This window comes from Saprolegnia diclina (assembly GCF_000281045.1).
Source record: "Saprolegnia diclina VS20 unplaced genomic scaffold supercont1.110, whole genome shotgun sequence".
Taxonomy (NCBI): Eukaryota; Oomycota; class Saprolegniomycetes; order Saprolegniales; family Saprolegniaceae; genus Saprolegnia; species Saprolegnia diclina.
The window spans coordinates 2,617-18,841 of NW_008246177.1; the positions used below are offsets into that span (position 1 = coordinate 2,617).

Sequence of the window (16,225 nt, forward strand, 5' to 3'; positions counted from 1 at the left end):
TCATTTTACCTATTCCACTGGCCTATGTGGTGCTCGGATCAAATTCATAACTGCGAGCGCGCGAGCGCTGATGACCAATGACACCATCCAGCGATTTTATTGGTCATATTGAAGTGTCGTCCTGCCGACGCGCGCGCTGCAATCAGCATTAGGGTGTCAACATTGAAAAGCAATTTGGGAGGTCGTCTGTGATTGGCTATTAATCGCTGCTTTTTTCTCTTAACTACAATTCTCCAATCTGCATTCACCATTGACAACCATGACTGACAACCACAAAGAGCTTCTCCACCCGTCCGCGCTATCCTCACTGGCTCTGTAAAATTTCCAAATTTGTAAAAAAATTACCGGGGAAATGCCCCACCGGTCCCTGTAAATCGCCCAGTTCCTGTATAATTCTTACCGGGTGGAGCAAAAATTGACCGAGTGCCCTGTATCCTGGCGCCCGATACAGGGCGCCTGGGCACCCTGGATTTTTACCCGGTAAAAATGCGAATGACTCATATTTTGTATACTAGTCAAAACATAAATACAAAATCGAATTTCAAGACGAAGTTCGAAGTTATCGATGGCATACAAGTCGCGATTCCCTGCATCTTTTTACAGGGCGACTGGTGGGGCATTTTGTTTTATCTTGCTCTGTATCGCGATATACAGGGCGAAATCACCCGGTGAAAAACCCCAGAGCCAGTGTGGGATACGGGGAACCGGTGGAAATACTCTAATATCTCATCAATCCTTTTTCCACAGCAGCCCTCAAATGGTGTGCGTCAATTTTGTGATGGAGCAATAGTTAACTGTTGGTAACACATATGCAAATGACTTCGGAAAAGGTCTGGTATTGTCTAGCAACATCCAGCCTGCGTCTTCATCGTATAAAATCGAGAAGATAATACCAGCAGTGTCAGGAAATGCAACTTTGTTGAGGGTTACGCATGGGATACGAGCTGTTGGCTCTCGGAGCTGTTGCCTTGGCTCGTGAGCGCTGAGCCAATGTCAATGTCTACCTCCTCGTCATTATCTTCTTCATCCAGATCGTTGAAGTCTTCATCCTGCAGCGCAGTGCCCTTGAATATGCTAGAGCACTCGTTGTATTTTTACATCCCATTTGATTTTGACGTACCGGAGCCGCCGGTCAAACTCTGCATCACCGTCCGAGAGTGGGTTTGGATTGTCGAAGGTGCAATACCACGTTAGAGGAATTGAAAGAATGCAGAAGAAAGCAAACATCCCAAACGTCGAGCCAAGATCCTTGCCTAGATGCATCATCAAGAGTTGTCCAATTGAGTTGATTGTGAGCAATACCTTGGGTCGCAAAGCCGTAGGAGCCAATTGCAGCGCCTAGCTTGCCCATGGCAGCGGAGAAACCGTGGCAGCGCGCACGGATCGGTGTCGGGAACATTTCGGTCGGCATCACAAACGTCGACGTATTGGGCCCAAAGTTGGAAAAAAAGAGCGAAAGTCCATACAGAAGGATAAAGCTCTATCGCACATTCTCGTAAGGTCACATCGTCCATCGATAAGCGCGCGAAGTTCGCACCGTACTGTCGTTCTGGAGGCTACTCCAGACGCCAGATAGAATCAGGAAGAGAAGCGTCATGAAGCAGAACCCTTGGAGCTGCATCATGCGTCGACCGAGGCGGTTGATAAAGTAGACGGCCACGTAGTACCCAGGTAGTGCAACAAGTGCAACGAGCACATTTTGTGTCGTCACTTGGGTCAACGACGCATTGTGGATGCCAACGACGGTCAAGATTGAAGCCGAAAAGAGGTTTTGGGCATAAAACACAATGTCAAACATGAACCACGTGCCTGCCGTGCCGAGAAGCCAGCGCCCGTACACCTATGCCGACTTTGACATAACCATGATCAGAACAAATCATACCCGGAGGACAAAGAGGAGCGGGATTGAAGCGTTGTTAGTTGGTGCTGTCGTCTTGGACTGCGTGAACGCCACAGTCTCTTCGGCGTGGTACCGGAAAAAGAAGACGAGTGCCGACGGAATGACACCAATGCCAAAGAGAGATCGCCAAATGACCTCGAGGCTCTCAGGCGACGCCGATCCTTTCGGTCCCGGCGCGTGCACAGACACGAGTATGTTGCCCATAATTGCGGCCGTGACACACCCGACGCCTTGGAGCGAGAACGTGAGCGCCACGCGCTGGTTGCGGCTTTCCACGGACGATGCGTCTTCGGCGGATGCAGCCGCCGCCAGCGGGTACTCACCTACAGACAGCGCATCGCTTATAAACCTATGTACCAGCAGAAAGAGCAGAGAGCACATACCACCGATTCCGACGCCAAGAAAACCACGTGCTACGACGAGAATCCAAAGCGTTGCTGTCGGCGACCCACCGCTGGCGAACGCACAGATGATGCCTCCCAGGATTAAGATCGCGCACGTAATGATCATGCAAATGCGCCGGCCGAGCACATCTGCGAGGTAGCCAAAAGCGATTTGTCCGATGATAGCGCCAACTAACGCCGCAGCCGAGACCGCGCCTAATGATTGCCGCGATATGAGTGATTGCTCGGGTTGCTGGACGCGTTGGTACCTTTGAGCGACGGAGTGTAAACGTCTTTTCCATATTGCTCCTCGAGCACGACGTTGACGACGTTCATGACGAAAAGGTCATAAGCGTCATTGAAGAAGCCCAGGCCTCTAACAAGGAACGGCGGAAGATGCATCGGTTTGCGCTCGGGCTTGTGTGCCGATTTGAATGTGGTAACCACCGCCCCATTGATAGAATTCCGGATAAACGGCGTTTTTCAAGTAACGTTAAATTTGTTGCATGAAATTAGTTCCTTGCTGTTGATGGCAAACCTTTGCGTGGTTCTTGAGGCACAGCTGATAAGCTGGTGCGGCAACAAGGTCGTCGTCAAGTTGGCACGATAGGGCTATCGCTGCATCACCCACCACGTGACAGAGTGGCGCCGTAGGCCGTTTTATCGGCTCCATCTACTATCCAGTAGCCACAGACAATAAACAGACGACAATACGCGGCGTCATAGAGCTCATGCACATCATAGTTCATGATCTGGTGCGGGTAGTGAATGGGTGTTTGCCTGAGATTAGACCACTGTGGTGTTGTCGGCCACCAACTTCGTGCACGGTGGTTAACAGCCTCACGTCCATCCTCGAAGGCTACTTGGTGGGTTGAAGGAATGCTTCGTGTTGGTGTATTACCCACCGTGGGCGTGGACGCCATGGGCGCGGCGTGCCTTGACTACGGAGAGTTGTCCATCATGTCACTCTTAAGAGACCGGAGTGTTTTGGTTTCTCACTGTTCTCTTCAAAACCCAGCGTTCGTATGCCCTACTCGCAGAATCTACCTCAACGAGTCAGACCATGCACATCGTCCTCGCCATTTTGTCGACGTATTCTTTCCACCACCACAGGCGAAATGCAACGAGAGAATTGTCTCGGAGGATTGAGAGGCCGCCTTGAGGCTGTTGATATGCATAGTAGCTTTTGGAGAAAGCAGTTGGCGACACAACTATCCAAAATGCACATGCCTTGAACCGGCAAATATGCGTCACCTTCTCGCTTTTACTCTGCATACAACTTGAACCAGCAGCTCTCGTCGAGTTTGCAGGGTTTTGGGTCGACCATTTGCTCGGCAACAAAAATGGCACATGCCACATTTAACCAAGGTCAAGGTGGCATCTTCGACCAGAAAAAGATCACCAGAAAATGGCCCAGCGAGGCCAGCGCATGGTCAGCGACTCGGTCGAGTCGGACGATGTTGCGCTTTCGCCGGGAGACGAGAAGGCGAAGAAGATAGCAGGTGTACCGACGTCCTCAGCGTCGTCGACAGCTAGCAACCCGCTGCCCCGGCGCGCGTCCTCCAAGCGGTGGTTCTCGGACTCGGACGAAGAGGGCCTTGGTTCAGTCAAAGGATCGTTGCCACCATCGAGTGCTGAGGCCGATATACCAGAAAGGGAACTGCTACACGCTGGTTTGGCGTCCGCCGCACCGATGAAAGCGCCGCCGCCGCCGGCGCTCAACATCAAGAACAACAACGCGACGGAAGAGCACCCGAAGCGTAAGATGTCGGGCATTCAAAAGCTTGTGCAGAAAACCAAGATTCTGTCGCCGTTCCGCTCAAGCTCCAAGAAAATGATGGATGGTGTGCCAGAGAAAGAGCTGCCGCCTCCACCCGCTCCGTCCAGCATCCCTGCGATCCCTTCCAGCGCGGCGGTGATTCTTCCACGGCGCCAATCTCGCCTACAAACACCGAGTGACGAGGCTGTGGGGAGCCCACGCAACGGTGGACTAGCGGACGATGATGCCGACGATCCATTCAAAGGCTCCAATGGGTGCTATGCGTCTTGTTGAAAATTAGCGTTTGCTCACCAAGAAAAACGCCACGTAGGTTGCTAAGCCCAGGACGAAGCCAGCTCGGCGGCGCGGCACCAGGACCTTCTGGCTCAAGCGTGCTTCTTGAAGGCTGGCTGCGGCAAAAACAGCGTCGCGTACTCCCGCGCAAATCGAGACGATGGAACCTATCCATTCTTAGGGCATTCGCGGACTCAAGAAGTGGAACTCTCGGTACTTCGTCCTCCACGCCAAAGTCCACGAACTACGCTACTACTCTGATGTGGTACTGCCTTCACCAAACCATTATGATAATGCATAACATCAATCAGGTGCAATCGGGTTGGGGCCCCATCCCGCTCGGCGAGATCGGCTGCATTGCGCTGCGATCCATCCAACGTATTAGCAAGCCAAGTCACCCCAAGTACAAAGGTCAACTGCCGAGGCACAACACAAAGACGGGGCTCATTGACATGTACAGGCTGCCGATTTGATATCACCTGCCGAAGCATGCTGGGTACGCCGGACCCCGACGACGATGCATCGTCGGACGACGGAGCGAAAAATACGTCACCGCTACGGCAGCAACAAGCGCAGCAACAATCATCAACACCAGTGATCAAGACGACACCAAAGGCTTCGCGCATCTACAGCCTCGTAGCCGACTCACCCCAAGTATTGCTAGTTTTCCCCTTTTCCCACCAATGTCCAATAACTGCGTAGACAACTGTGCTTTGGGTAAACATGATCGACTCGCTCCTTACGCGCAGCGTCAATAGCCCACGCCCCGATATGTCGCAGGCCAAGGCACCCCAGCGTTTGTTTCGTTTACTTAAGACTCCCATTGTCGATTCACATGCGAAATGGTAGCGCTCAAGGCGCTGGCCCAGCTCAACCAGTCGCGCCAGAAGCCGGTACCCGAGAGTGTCTCCAATCGGCCACCAAATGATATGCTCGTCCTTGCATTTCCCGATGACATTGTGCCCAAGCCCATCGTGCATGCTGTCGACTACATCTTTGAGTCTTCTCCTGGTATCGAAACCGAGCTCTTTTACGAGAAAGAGGCTGCGCTGGGCCAACTCAAGGTATATACTACGACTTGACCGGGAACCGACTGATTGTCGCATTAGATAGTGCTGAATCGCCTCAACCAATGCGCTGCAGAGCGGCGCAAGCCTACGCGCAACGAGTGGGAGGACGTATTCGACGTAGTGAGTGCGGCAGGTACATCACAGTGTCCTGGTTGATGTGGTTAACGGTGGATTAGGCGTAGTGAAGCTCTGGTTACAACAGCTCGAAGGACCGATCATTCCGCACGAGATGTTTTCCGAATTCCAACGCGTCATGGATGAAGGCGCCGTCGCACCCTTTGAACTGATGCGCAACCTCAAGTCCCTCTTGGCGACGCTCCCCCGCAAGCCCTTGTATGACTATACTCTATCCTCCTATGCGTTTGGTTTGTTCGTGGCACTAAGGCATTTGTGAATGCGTAGCAAGCAGATTGCATTCGTTATCTTCCACTGGAATGACGTGACCGTGTATGCGTCCAAGAACAAGCTTACAGCGGCGGTGCTTGCAGCACGCTTCGGCGATTTCGTGTTGCGTCCTCGGCCTGGTGCGGCGGCCGAGTCTGAGACTGCCACACGCCTTGTTGAGTACATGATCACACACGCCGACGCACTCATTGACGAAAAGGAGTCTGAAATCCTGGACATGTAGACAGGTTTTGCACTTCGCGTGCTACAACAACGACTGTTTTGTGGTCCATGTCGAGCGCTTGATACATTTCTTGATACTATATCATATAGTGCTGGAAACAGTATCAATGTTTCCAGAGCGCCGCATGTGCAGTCTACGACGGAGGAAGAAAACTAACGGCGCGCTGAACAGCTTTGGCAGCTGGCCGGACTCCGCAACACAGATTGCGCCGAAGTCTGGCGGACAGACTTCATTGCGTCACAAATAACTGGAGCCGTTCGGCTGGCGAAAAGTAATCGAAACTTCCTGGCCTCAGACGCGAACCTCGTCCAACACAACGACGGAGCTGAGCATTCCATGCACAGACGGCAAGACTGTGGGGGCGCCATTCAGACAAAGCAAGAGTGTGCTGCAGCCGTGGGTACACGTGTACCAGCGAACCGAATCCTCCGAACACGATGCGTGCAAGGAGTACTGGCAGACCATGGGCAATTATAATATTATAAGCAGCAACGATGGGCCATGTTTGCAACTGTACACGGTATCAGGTGTCGTCCAGGAGTAATCTCTATTGCTTGGGACGCCTGCGACTTGACGCGTTTCGTCACACGGAGCATGAAAGACCACAAACAAAAACACAATGAAACAGAAAACACAAAGGACGAATGACAATACAAAAATGCAGGAGAAGAGCACGGCGGTATCGACAACGCAGGCATGTACACACGAGGCGTCCAATCTAAAACTCATTTCAACAACAACCAAGGCCTCCAATCTACAACACGCAATATTAATACTTGCAGCAGCAGCTGAGTGAGCTGCTGGAGAGCAGTGTACAAGTATCAGTCCGCAGGTCCTTTGGGCTCGCGACAAAAGAACGGTAGGTAGCACACCTACCGTTGATGTCGCAACTGGGAGGCATCTCCAATGCTCACATAGCACACCATTTAACTCGATTATGAACCTCTTCGTGTACACGCGTTGCTTTGCTCGCAGTGCGCTGCCACAACTTTAGTATCGGTTTTCTAGCAAATAATACCGGTACATAGCTACCGTTACTCCCTTTGCCAATGGTCGGTCCGTCCGCCGCACCGTTCCGACGTGCAGGGCGGCTTGGGGGGCCGACGAAACTCAGCGACCAGCACAGCTTCGATTTTATAGATAATTCAAGTGCAAAAGTGGGTGCGGAAATCGTTAACCCTACCTTCGAGCTGGTGATACAAAATGCAGTGTTCAGCCTAAAACTTCGATTTTGCACTGAACCATCTCAATGGCGCACCCGTGCCGGCGACTGCTGGCGAACCAGGCGCACCGGTGACAGGAGAAATTCAAGAAGCAGGCGGGATTTAAAGTCGAGTTAGCGTTGATCCACAGAAACTAGTGGTTTACTTCTATGAGCAACGTCGGTGCCAAAAGAGCCAAAAGGCGGCCCAGCTCATAATCGGTACAGTATGGGATACACCGACCAAGATGACACGAGAAATACCCACGATCGAGGTCTGGAAAGGAAATTTTTCTCATAAACGTCCCGCATGAGGCGGCCGATCGTATCCGGCGCAAGGATGCCGTCAGTACAGTAGCGTAAACCTCGGCGATCGAGCTTTCATCAGCGAACAGCTCCATGCATCCACCTCACTCTGTTCGCTGTAGCTGTTGCGTTTTGACTACTGAGCGATGTCGGCTCGAGGACATCCTGCTGCACCCATTTCAAAATACATTCGTCAGGCATCAAAACGCTTTTTCAAGATGCTAACAATGTGAATGTAGCTGGCTCGTGTCTCATGCTTGCCGAGTCGTGGATCCGTTGCTGTTGTATGACCTCTTAAGCCCGTGTGATTCGACACGATGCTGCCAAGCCATGACCGTCCCTATTATCTTTACCGCAGTCGTGTCGCAGGCGTTTCCGGAGGGAGACAGTGCTGGGAAAACGATGGAGGTCTGGGCTGGTCCTGGGAGGTGACAATCCGGATACACTCGCCAATCTTGAGATTTGTATGCTCTCGCCGGTGGCACCGGCGTGAGTAGCGGCGCCAGCTGCCGGGTCGCCCCAGTTCCAAATTCGTTCCTAGGCCATCGCGATGGAGCCGCTCGACAAGACGATGAGCGTGAACAGGACGATCGGGATCAACTCATCCGCGCATCGTATGATGTCCTTTGATGAAGCCACGGTCATTCGGCGCTGCTACCAGCGCAACAACCGGAAGGGCGGCCAGAAGAACTTGCGCTGTTTCCCGAACTGCTGCCAGGGCGTCCACGCAAGCACTGGCTACTGCGGCGGGCCCATCGTCGTACACTTGACGCACCCGGTCTTGAAGAAGGACACCAACTACATGCTGTTTGCCGAGTTCTGCCCCGTCGTGAACGGCGTGCCCGACGGCTCGTTGCACGAAGGCGACGTGTGGCCTGTCGAGAAGGCCCTCTCGCTCGCCCACAAGGAGAAGAACCCGCTTCTACCCCTCTACCAGGGCTCGCCGATGGACGGCGCACCGCACGCGTATTGCTTCAACGCATCCAAGAAAGGGTGGCACTACGGCTTTGTGAGCAACAAACACGTCTCGGAGATGCACCACGTGCTCATGGTCTACCTCCTCGAGCGCGGACCAGACGCGGCGCTTCACTGTATCGACACACTCGTCTCGGTCTCGTTTTCTATTTATTGTCGTCGCCGCGCCAAGACGTCGCGCCTCGGCGAGCTGCTGTCAGCCGACCCGGCGCCGCTCGTGCCCGCCGACGAGCGCAAACGCAAGGACGCAACGATCGACGCACCCAAGGTTCGGCCTCCTTCCCGCAGTAGCGACACGGACTGGATGATCTTAAATGAGCTTCTCTCGGAGACGACGCCGCACGACAAGGACCCGCCGTCGTCGCCCGAGACTACGTCGAGCCAAGAAGACGAAGATCTCCAAGTCATCAAGCGTATCAAGCTGCCACCGTCGTCATCTTCCGTCGTAAAGGAAGAGGTGCCATCGCCAAGTGCGTCGCCAGCAGATACAACAGAGTTTGTCGCGCCGCCGGGCTTCTACTCGGTCGCGCAGGTCAAGGCCGCGCTTGGCATTGCTGACGTGTTCAAATTTCCGCCCAAGAACCTTCGCGCAGTGGACGTCGTCACCAAAGCGTCCTCAGCAACGTCCACGACTTCATCGACAGCAACTTCGACGGCGACGTCGACGGCGGCGTCGACAAGGTCGTCCACGAAGGCATCGGTGACGTTCCCGTCGCCCATGCGATCGTACGACCCGCAGCGCGATTTTACGCAGTCGGCGCCGCATCTGTCACGACAAACGCACCGGCGCGTGCGCGGCCACGATATGCACGAGGCACTGTCGCAATCGACGCCGACGGCGCCCCACCAGATGCACCGTCCAGTGTCTTCACCGTTGCGGCATCGCAGCCAGAGTGCACTGCATGCCAACAGCTACACGGGCCCGTTTTTCACCAACCCCGCGCAGCAGCTCATGTTCCAGCAGCAGCAACAACACAGCTTTATGTACCCGCAACCGTATCCTGGCGGGTTTAGCCACCCTGCCATGATGTCGATGCCACACCCGTCGACGATGGGGTACCCACAAATGTACGAGCCGATGGGGTACGGGTTCCAGTCGCCGGCGTTCACGCGCATGAACTCGACGCCAATGTCAACGCCGTCGTCGAGTGCGTCGCCGTACCAGAGCCCACAGCCTTACACAACAAGCAGCGGGACGCCGTCTCCAGTATACACAACTCCGCCGAACCCGTCATTTGCCTTCCCGACGCCGGACCCTTCGGCGCCGTCCATGACAATCTTGGAGGAGCTCCTACTCGAAGATGACTCGGTGCAAATGGCTGTACCGTACCCGTCGCGCGACGTCACGCAAGCGTATTACCAGCGCCAGGACACGGTGGCTGCGGGTTTTGCCACCGTCACGCCGTGCCTACCCCTCGACTTGAAGCCGTCGTCTGCGCCGGCTCCGGCACCGATCGAGCGCCGGACGACAGATCACCGATCTCGGGACACGGTCATTCCGACCGAAATCGTCGTCACCCCCCGTGGTCGTACCGCTCGCGTGCATCTTGGCAGGGGGCACAGTAGTAGCAACGACAACCACACGATGTTGCCGGTCGCAGCGCCGACAACGAGCCGTCACCGGTCTACATCGGGGTCATCCTTATCGCCTCATCACCTCTCGATCAACATGGACGAGCTCATGTCGTCACGGTCCATCTACCTACGCATGGGCTCGCCATCGCAGCCATCGTTTGTGCGGCTTATTGCATCCAAATCGAAGAAGCGCAACAAGCACCGGCGCCGACGACGCAACTCAGACAACGACGACGACGAGAGCACCGAGGCGGCACCAGCTGTCGCGCCGTCCAACAAGCCGTCCAGCCTCGTCGCACTCGTCAGTGGCAACTGCAACTTGATTTTGAAGGCGCTGGCGTTTGTGACTCTTTGTGTCGTGCTGGTGTACTACTCGACGCACGTTGCTGCGGGCATGAAGCCCGAAGAACCGACCCAGACGACGTCCGCGGAAATGCACGCAATAGCCAATACCACCGACATCAAGGTCGGACGGCGCGCGCTCTCGTTAACTTAAGGCATCACTAGTAATATATCCACGCACTATATAGGGTTTGAATCACTTTCGATTTTGTCCATTTAAGAAGCGGTTTGGATCGACAGGCGCCGACGGGTCGCCACGGTTTCCAAGCTCATACAGTAGTGTTTTCGCATGCGATGATGCAAAGTCAGTCGATGGCCCGAAAACGTGCAAACCCGAGCGTCAGGCAACTTTCAATAATAAATACTTTACTTTGCGCCGAATCTTCGATCGATGTGGCGCAGGCGGCGGAAGACAATGGACGGTCGTTACGCCACCACCCAACCTGGGTTGCTTGTGCGACTTGAAGCCGACGTGTGGCTTCCGCTTCGGTCTTTGCGGCCAAGACGGGGGGCTTTCCAGGACCGCATCGAGCCGAGAACGAGGGTAGCGAGGGCGGCTTCGTGCTTGCTGTGGCCCAAGGCCGGGTTGTCGTAGATGCCTGGCGTGATGTTGCCCCGCGTGTCAGACTCTGGGCACACGCCCAGGTGCAAGAGAAATGCTTTGAGGGCGTCCGGCGTCTCAAATTTGACGCAGAGCCTGTCGTCTTCCGGAAGCGCGATCAGTGCCTTCAGATTGGCGTGCCATTGGACGCGAACAATAGTGTCGAGTGGGTAGTGGGCGTTGGTGTTGAGGACGACAAGGACGCCGACATCGGGGTGGACCTCGAGAGCGATAAAAGACCGGCGCCATCCAACCTTGTCGAGGACGCTCGAGTACTTGCGCGTGTAGTACACAACCATGGTAATGCGAAAATGACTCGTTTTGTAGCATACGGGAGGGTACGCCACTGAGGTAGTGCGATAGTATCTTTTCACCAAATATTGCAATGCGACCGATACAGTATTTCTGGATATCGACTTCCTTGTGGACAAACTGTGGAAATGGCCCGCTATTACCAGTCCCGGTCGATGGCCATCCACGAGGCGCAAACCACGCCGTCCGAGTGGTGGAGTTGCGAAACAAGCAGAGCCCCAGCATCTTGGTGAATCCGCTAATTACCTCAGCCGCGCTGGAAGGCGGTGGTCAGTCGCTGGCCAGCGCGAGGGCCAGCACGATTACACCCATTTTTTCTGCGGGGCTGCTCTGCGGGCAAACAAGCGTCAGCGGTGTATGTCGCCCATCACCTATCCATTTCATCGGGCAATGCACAAAGAAGATACTACTGCCTCGCAAATGCTTAGCTGGTCAAAAATTTGCTGCCCTCTGACCTTGAAGGTACAAGCGTAAGCGCTGCTTGTGATTTACCGTCATCTTGGGCGTGAAGTCCCACGAATGTGTTGCCTTGGCGTTGTCATCGTCAACCTTGGGCTCTAAAGCAACAATTGTGGCCATTGGTTTCTTCTCGAACGGCGAAAGCCCATCTTCTTCCTTGGCTTGTGGCACGTTGCACAGCTCGTCCTTGAGTGTGGCCATCTATTACACGCGGCGTGTGAGCTTGCAGCCGACGATGTACGGCTGGTGACCGTGTTGTGGAGTTGTGCGCATGCCGTCTGCGATGGGATGGATGTGGGAGACAAGCAGTTTACGAAAGTCTACGCTACCTCTAACGCAGAGTGTTGCGCATGGATCGGTGCTAGCTGGTAGAGAAAATGAAGCTTGTGAGCTGGGTCATTCGAAGGTACGTACTTGCTGTGTGAGCTGGCCGACGTAGGTTGCATGTGCCTCGGCAATCAGAGACCGCCGCGTCGCATCCAAGGTGCCTACCACAATCCGAAACGATGGGCGTTCTGATATCGCAGCTGGCGAGGAATACGCTGCAGGTACTGAGCGTGCTGCTTCATTTTAGTCAGCTGCTTGGCCACGACATCGCGAGCATCTCGCTCTCGTTGGCACTGACGCGCGGCTTCGTCTCGCTACTCGCGTTGGAAGTTGGTCGCTCTTTTGCTCATTTGCGGCTCACGGACCTCGGACTTGGTGTGCTCAAGCTCTTGCTGGAGGAGTTGTGTCTACACTGTACAGTCAGCAAGAGTGAAAAAGCATTTGAATCGTTGTTGCCACCTTGGCCCGCTCGGCAGCCACCTCCTGTACCAAGCATGAACATTTTTTGTTGACAAGAGAGAGTTGAGTGCTTGTCGCAGCGAGCGCTGTCGTTGGTCGCTCCAAAAGGCTATCGAGAAACTGCGATGAGTTCATCATTCTTCAATATGGTACTGCATCAAAGAAGCTTCGCACGTACGCAGCGACAAGATGCTCCAGCTGCGCAGCCTCTTGGGTCAAGTCGAATGACGGGCGATCCTCGCAAAGAAGTAGCTTCAAGTCGCATGTCGTCAGCGGCGAAAGCAGCCGGAGAAGCCACTGCACAAAGAGGCTATTCGCCTCGTGCTCAGCGACATCCGCTTGCGCAAAGGCGGGTGAATGTTCCAGTTCTACCACCTTGGTGCGAAGCTCAGCTTGTACGACGTCAAGAGCTGCGTGTGCGATCGCTGCGACTATCGGTAAAGGAGCACCAGGCAACGTGGGCGGCAATATCGTTGTGGCGGAGTGTTGGGCAATTGAGGTAATCGTACAAGGTGCGGATAGAGCTGCAACAGACGAAGCAGTCGCTGGCGGCGTCATTATTGTTGGTTGTGGCGCCTTGGCCGTTGTGTAGGCTTCTGCAGGCGGCGAAGCCACTAATGGTGGCGTACCCTCTGCACTCGAAAGCACGTCTTTGCGCTTTGTGCGTACGAGGCTCTTGGATCGAGTCGTACGGGGACGCTCGGACTGGACAGGCTCGCGTTCAAGGTTGCGACGCAGTCGTTCAAACTTGTCGTGGAGGTCGCGCAGCTCGTGGCACGTATGGATTGATGCATGATGTTGCGCACTCGTCTTTGTCTGCTGCGACCGAGAAGGCGTAGAGTTACGCACTGCATCGTCGGAGTCGTCCCAGGGTGGCAGCGCCCACGTCCGTCCAGTGTTCATGTTCAGCATTACCGCGATTGGTTGAAAAGTTGGATCTTACTTTAGAGAATGATGGTCTGATTTGACATATCGATCCCACGGACATGGTGGCTCATGACTGCATGCTCGCATTCACCACAAGCTGATGTACCTCTTGAAGTGCATTCCGGAGTCCCTCTGCTTGTTGCACTAAGACGAATGTACCATGTCTTTGCAAAGTCTGCCTCAATTCCAAGCTGGGTGGGAGCTCCTCCGACGAATTTATCGACAAATAATTGCGCGGCAATCAGCCAACAACAGTACTACCAAATATGGCAGCCCTGTACGAAATCTCCGATACCAGAAGCTCGTTGGTGGCCATTAGCCTTGAGGTGGCGCAGTGATGCGTTGGCAAGGGAGGCCCTGACCCGTCAGACCAGTGTCTCTGCTGTGAATGCAACAATTCCGAGCGTCAAGACGTAGTGATACTCAGCACCAAAAAGATTATTGAGTGTCTCAGAGTAATGCTTGTCTCGGAGTGCGCAGAGGAGGTAACTTGTGCACGAAGGACTACTACATGACTCCGTACCCGCTGGCTTAGACCGTCGCGAGGAGGACGTCTGCGTGGTGGTTGATGTGGTCTTCCATGAACGTCGAAACGAAGTAGTAGCCGTGGTCGTAACCATCCTAGTAGTCAGGACCATCAACAAAAGTTGGACGACAGACAATTGAGCAACCTGCATGCGCAGCGTCAACGGCTGACCGACCTTCTGGCATGCCGCCTACGCCAAAAGATGTTTCGTGCTTGCTCTACCAAGCGCCGCATACCTCGAAGGCTTCCGGCAGCAGTTGCTTGTCTGCGAGGAACTGGTCGTCCGTGCCTTGATCGATGAGGATGTTGAGATTCGGGTTCGCACCCTTCTCAAGAACAAGAAGCGTCGCATCGTGCGCCTACATAACAAATCAATGAAATACGTACGACCTATGCTTGTAAGAAGAATACCTTCCACGTCGACTGGTCCGTGCCGAGGTACCCCGTGAACGCCTTGATACCCCATGGGCACTGCGTCGGGTGGCAAATCGGCGCAAATGCCGACACCGACTTGTAAAGGTCCGGGTTCTTGAGCGCGAGCGTGAGCGCACCGTGGCCACCCATCGAATGCCCCATGATCGACTGCTTGCCATCGATGATTGGCAAGTTGGCGGTCACGAGGGCCGGCAACTCCTTCGTCACGTACGAATACATGTTGTAGTTCTCAGCCCACTTGGGCTCCTTAGCGTCCACATAGAACCCCGCGCCTGTGCAAGCGTGAGACCTTTCAATTGCATTGATCGAAGTATACCCGTGCCAAAGTCCCAGTGATCACTGTCGCCTTCAATGTTGATGCCACGAGGACTACAGTCAGAGAGCGTGAACGTTGGCTGCGACGAAATCCATACCTCGTGTCGGGCGTAATGAGTGCAACACCACGCTTTGCGGCCATGCGTTGGGCACCACCCTTGATCTGCATGAGCTCTTCGTTGCATGTGAGGCCCGCCAGGTAATAGATCGCCGGGACTTTCGCAGCGTCAGTTGCGGCTTTTGGGAGGAAGACGCAGAACTGCATCGTCATGCGCGTGATCGCACTTTCGTGGGCAAAGTGCTTCACCACGCCGTCAAAGCACTTGGTCTGCTTGAGAAGCTTCAGAGCCATCTTCGTTGACCTTCGTCCGATTTCAATTTTGAGGCCCCAGCTGAGCCAACGTGTCCGGATACTATATCCGGTACTTCGGACCTTGAAGTTGCCGGCCATACAAACATCAAGTGGGTGCGATCTTGACAATCTTGGTCCATTAAGACAAAGTCCATTAATACCAGCAAAATCACGCAAACGGCCGACGACGGCGTCACGTGCGGTGCCTTGTTAAGCTCCAAGTCTACACCGCCGCGACTGATACGACTACACAAGGCGATCGAGCCGTAGTCCCTGCCGAAGCCCGATGACGACTTCGACGATGCACAATCGCCTTTGCGATCAGCTTTGACTATCCAACGTACTAGTACCGTGGTCTATCAAGCGACGCTTCACAGCGTATATTGGTTCTACATAGTCTAGCTTCGGGACCATCTGCATAGTACGCTACGATTAACAGCTCAACAGGGCCCACCGAGTGTACAAACGAAACAAAGTCCGAAGTTTTCTACATGTAGCTTAGGATCATCAGTCTAGAGTGAAGGACTCGCGTCAATATCGCGCGAAACGATGGCGAAGACGACAGCCTAAACAAGCCACGAGATCTTTAGACGAGCATTTCTATTGACACGAGACCCCTTTTCACTTTCGTAGGACTACATTGCTGCCATAACTCTTCGAGCAGTGAATACTTCGCTGGCGGTGAAAGCGTTGTACAATTGTACTACAATTGTAGTAAGTTAGGGCAATAAAGTCGTTGCAAATGCGAAGGACCACGTGTTTGGTGGAAGGTTCCAGCAGGATCGAGGGCGTTTGGAAGTTTGGAATGTATACAACAAGAGTTCTCATTACGATGTTTGTAGTTGTCCATACACGACCTCATGGTTGTCGTGTTTATGTACTTATGTGCACGGTGTTATGTGATCCATCGTAATTCTCAAACCCTCCGCACCCAGCGCCCGTTAATTCTCGTATACTGCTACTGAATACAACATCGACGCAAACTATTATTTGTTTATGCTTAGCTCGAGGGTCTGCTCATCCCAGTGTCAAGTGCGATCCATACGCATCATTGCGGAAAGTGCTGAGCTCAGCTATTA

At 54.0% G+C, this 16,225-nt stretch overlaps 5 protein-coding genes across 5 annotated transcripts; 2 read left to right on the forward strand and 3 right to left on the reverse strand.

Moving 5' to 3' along the window:
• Positions 1-899: 899 nt before the first annotated feature.
• SDRG_16016 (hypothetical protein) lies at positions 900-2,705 on the reverse strand. Its single transcript, XM_008622205.1, has 7 exons — positions 2,553-2,705; positions 2,284-2,499; positions 1,883-2,223; positions 1,538-1,840; positions 1,303-1,480; positions 1,121-1,253; positions 900-1,074 (listed from the first exon to the last, which is right to left on the reverse strand). The coding sequence occupies exons 1-7, from the start codon at positions 2,683-2,685 to the stop codon at positions 927-929; spliced, it is 1,452 nt and encodes a 483-aa protein (XP_008620427.1). The 5' UTR covers positions 2,686-2,705; the 3' UTR covers positions 900-926.
• Positions 2,706-3,665: 960 nt separating this feature from the next.
• On the forward strand, positions 3,666-6,157 carry SDRG_16017 (hypothetical protein). The gene is made up of 10 exons (XM_008622206.1): positions 3,666-4,317; positions 4,374-4,473; positions 4,518-4,601; positions 4,648-4,747; positions 4,797-4,990; positions 5,039-5,132; positions 5,186-5,400; positions 5,446-5,539; positions 5,583-5,739; positions 5,809-6,157. The coding sequence occupies exons 1-10, from the start codon at positions 3,692-3,694 to the stop codon at positions 6,032-6,034; spliced, it is 1,890 nt and encodes a 629-aa protein (XP_008620428.1). The 5' UTR covers positions 3,666-3,691; the 3' UTR covers positions 6,035-6,157.
• Positions 6,158-8,015: 1,858 nt separating this feature from the next.
• On the forward strand, positions 8,016-10,634 carry SDRG_16018 (hypothetical protein). The gene has a single exon (XM_008622207.1). It carries the CDS (start codon positions 8,092-8,094, stop codon positions 10,585-10,587), a length of 2,496 nt encoding a protein of 831 aa, XP_008620429.1. The 5' UTR covers positions 8,016-8,091; the 3' UTR covers positions 10,588-10,634.
• A 225-nt stretch (positions 10,635-10,859) lies between these two features.
• On the reverse strand, positions 10,860-12,156 carry SDRG_16019 (hypothetical protein; the record flags this gene model as incomplete). Its single annotated transcript, XM_008622208.1, has 3 exons — positions 12,135-12,156; positions 11,802-12,083; positions 10,860-11,380 (listed from the first exon to the last, which is right to left on the reverse strand). Exons 2-3 carry the CDS (start codon positions 12,004-12,006, stop codon positions 10,860-10,862), a joined length of 726 nt encoding a protein of 241 aa, XP_008620430.1. The 5' UTR covers positions 12,007-12,083; positions 12,135-12,156.
• Positions 12,157-13,924: 1,768 nt separating this feature from the next.
• On the reverse strand, positions 13,925-15,184 carry SDRG_16020 (S-formylglutathione hydrolase). Its single transcript, XM_008622209.1, has 6 exons — positions 14,893-15,184; positions 14,796-14,848; positions 14,456-14,751; positions 14,281-14,403; positions 14,190-14,234; positions 13,925-14,139 (listed from the first exon to the last, which is right to left on the reverse strand). Exons 1-6 carry the CDS (start codon positions 15,144-15,146, stop codon positions 14,050-14,052), a joined length of 861 nt encoding a protein of 286 aa, XP_008620431.1. The 5' UTR covers positions 15,147-15,184; the 3' UTR covers positions 13,925-14,049.
• Positions 15,185-16,225: the final 1,041 nt, after the last annotated feature.

Coding starts and splice junctions, on each gene's coding strand:
- SDRG_16016 (XM_008622205.1), bottom strand. CDS start 2,685: ATGCATCTTCCGCCGTTCCTTGTTAGAGGCCTGGGCTTCTTCAATGAC. Junction 2,500..2,552: donor TTACACTCCGTCGCTCAAAG/GTACCAACGCGT, acceptor GGCAATCATTAG/GCGCGGTCTCGGCTGCGGCG. Junction 1,254..1,302: donor CTACGGCTTTGCGACCCAAG/GTATTGCTCACA, acceptor TGATGCATCTAG/GCAAGGATCTTGGCTCGACG.
- SDRG_16017 (XM_008622206.1), top strand. CDS start 3,692: ATGGCCCAGCGAGGCCAGCGCATGGTCAGCGACTCGGTCGAGTCGGAC. Junction 4,318..4,373: donor CCATTCAAAGGCTCCAATGG/GTGCTATGCGTC, acceptor AACGCCACGTAG/GTTGCTAAGCCCAGGACGAA. Junction 5,401..5,445: donor CTGCGCTGGGCCAACTCAAG/GTATATACTACG, acceptor TTGTCGCATTAG/ATAGTGCTGAATCGCCTCAA.
- SDRG_16018 (XM_008622207.1), top strand. CDS start 8,092: ATGGAGCCGCTCGACAAGACGATGAGCGTGAACAGGACGATCGGGATC.
- SDRG_16020 (XM_008622209.1), bottom strand. CDS start 15,146: ATGGCTCTGAAGCTTCTCAAGCAGACCAAGTGCTTTGACGGCGTGGTG. Junction 14,404..14,455: donor CGGACCAGTCGACGTGGAAG/GTATTCTTCTTA, acceptor TTTGTTATGTAG/GCGCACGATGCGACGCTTCT. Junction 14,140..14,189: donor CGTTGACGCTGCGCATGCAG/GTTGCTCAATTG, acceptor CCTGACTACTAG/GATGGTTACGACCACGGCTA.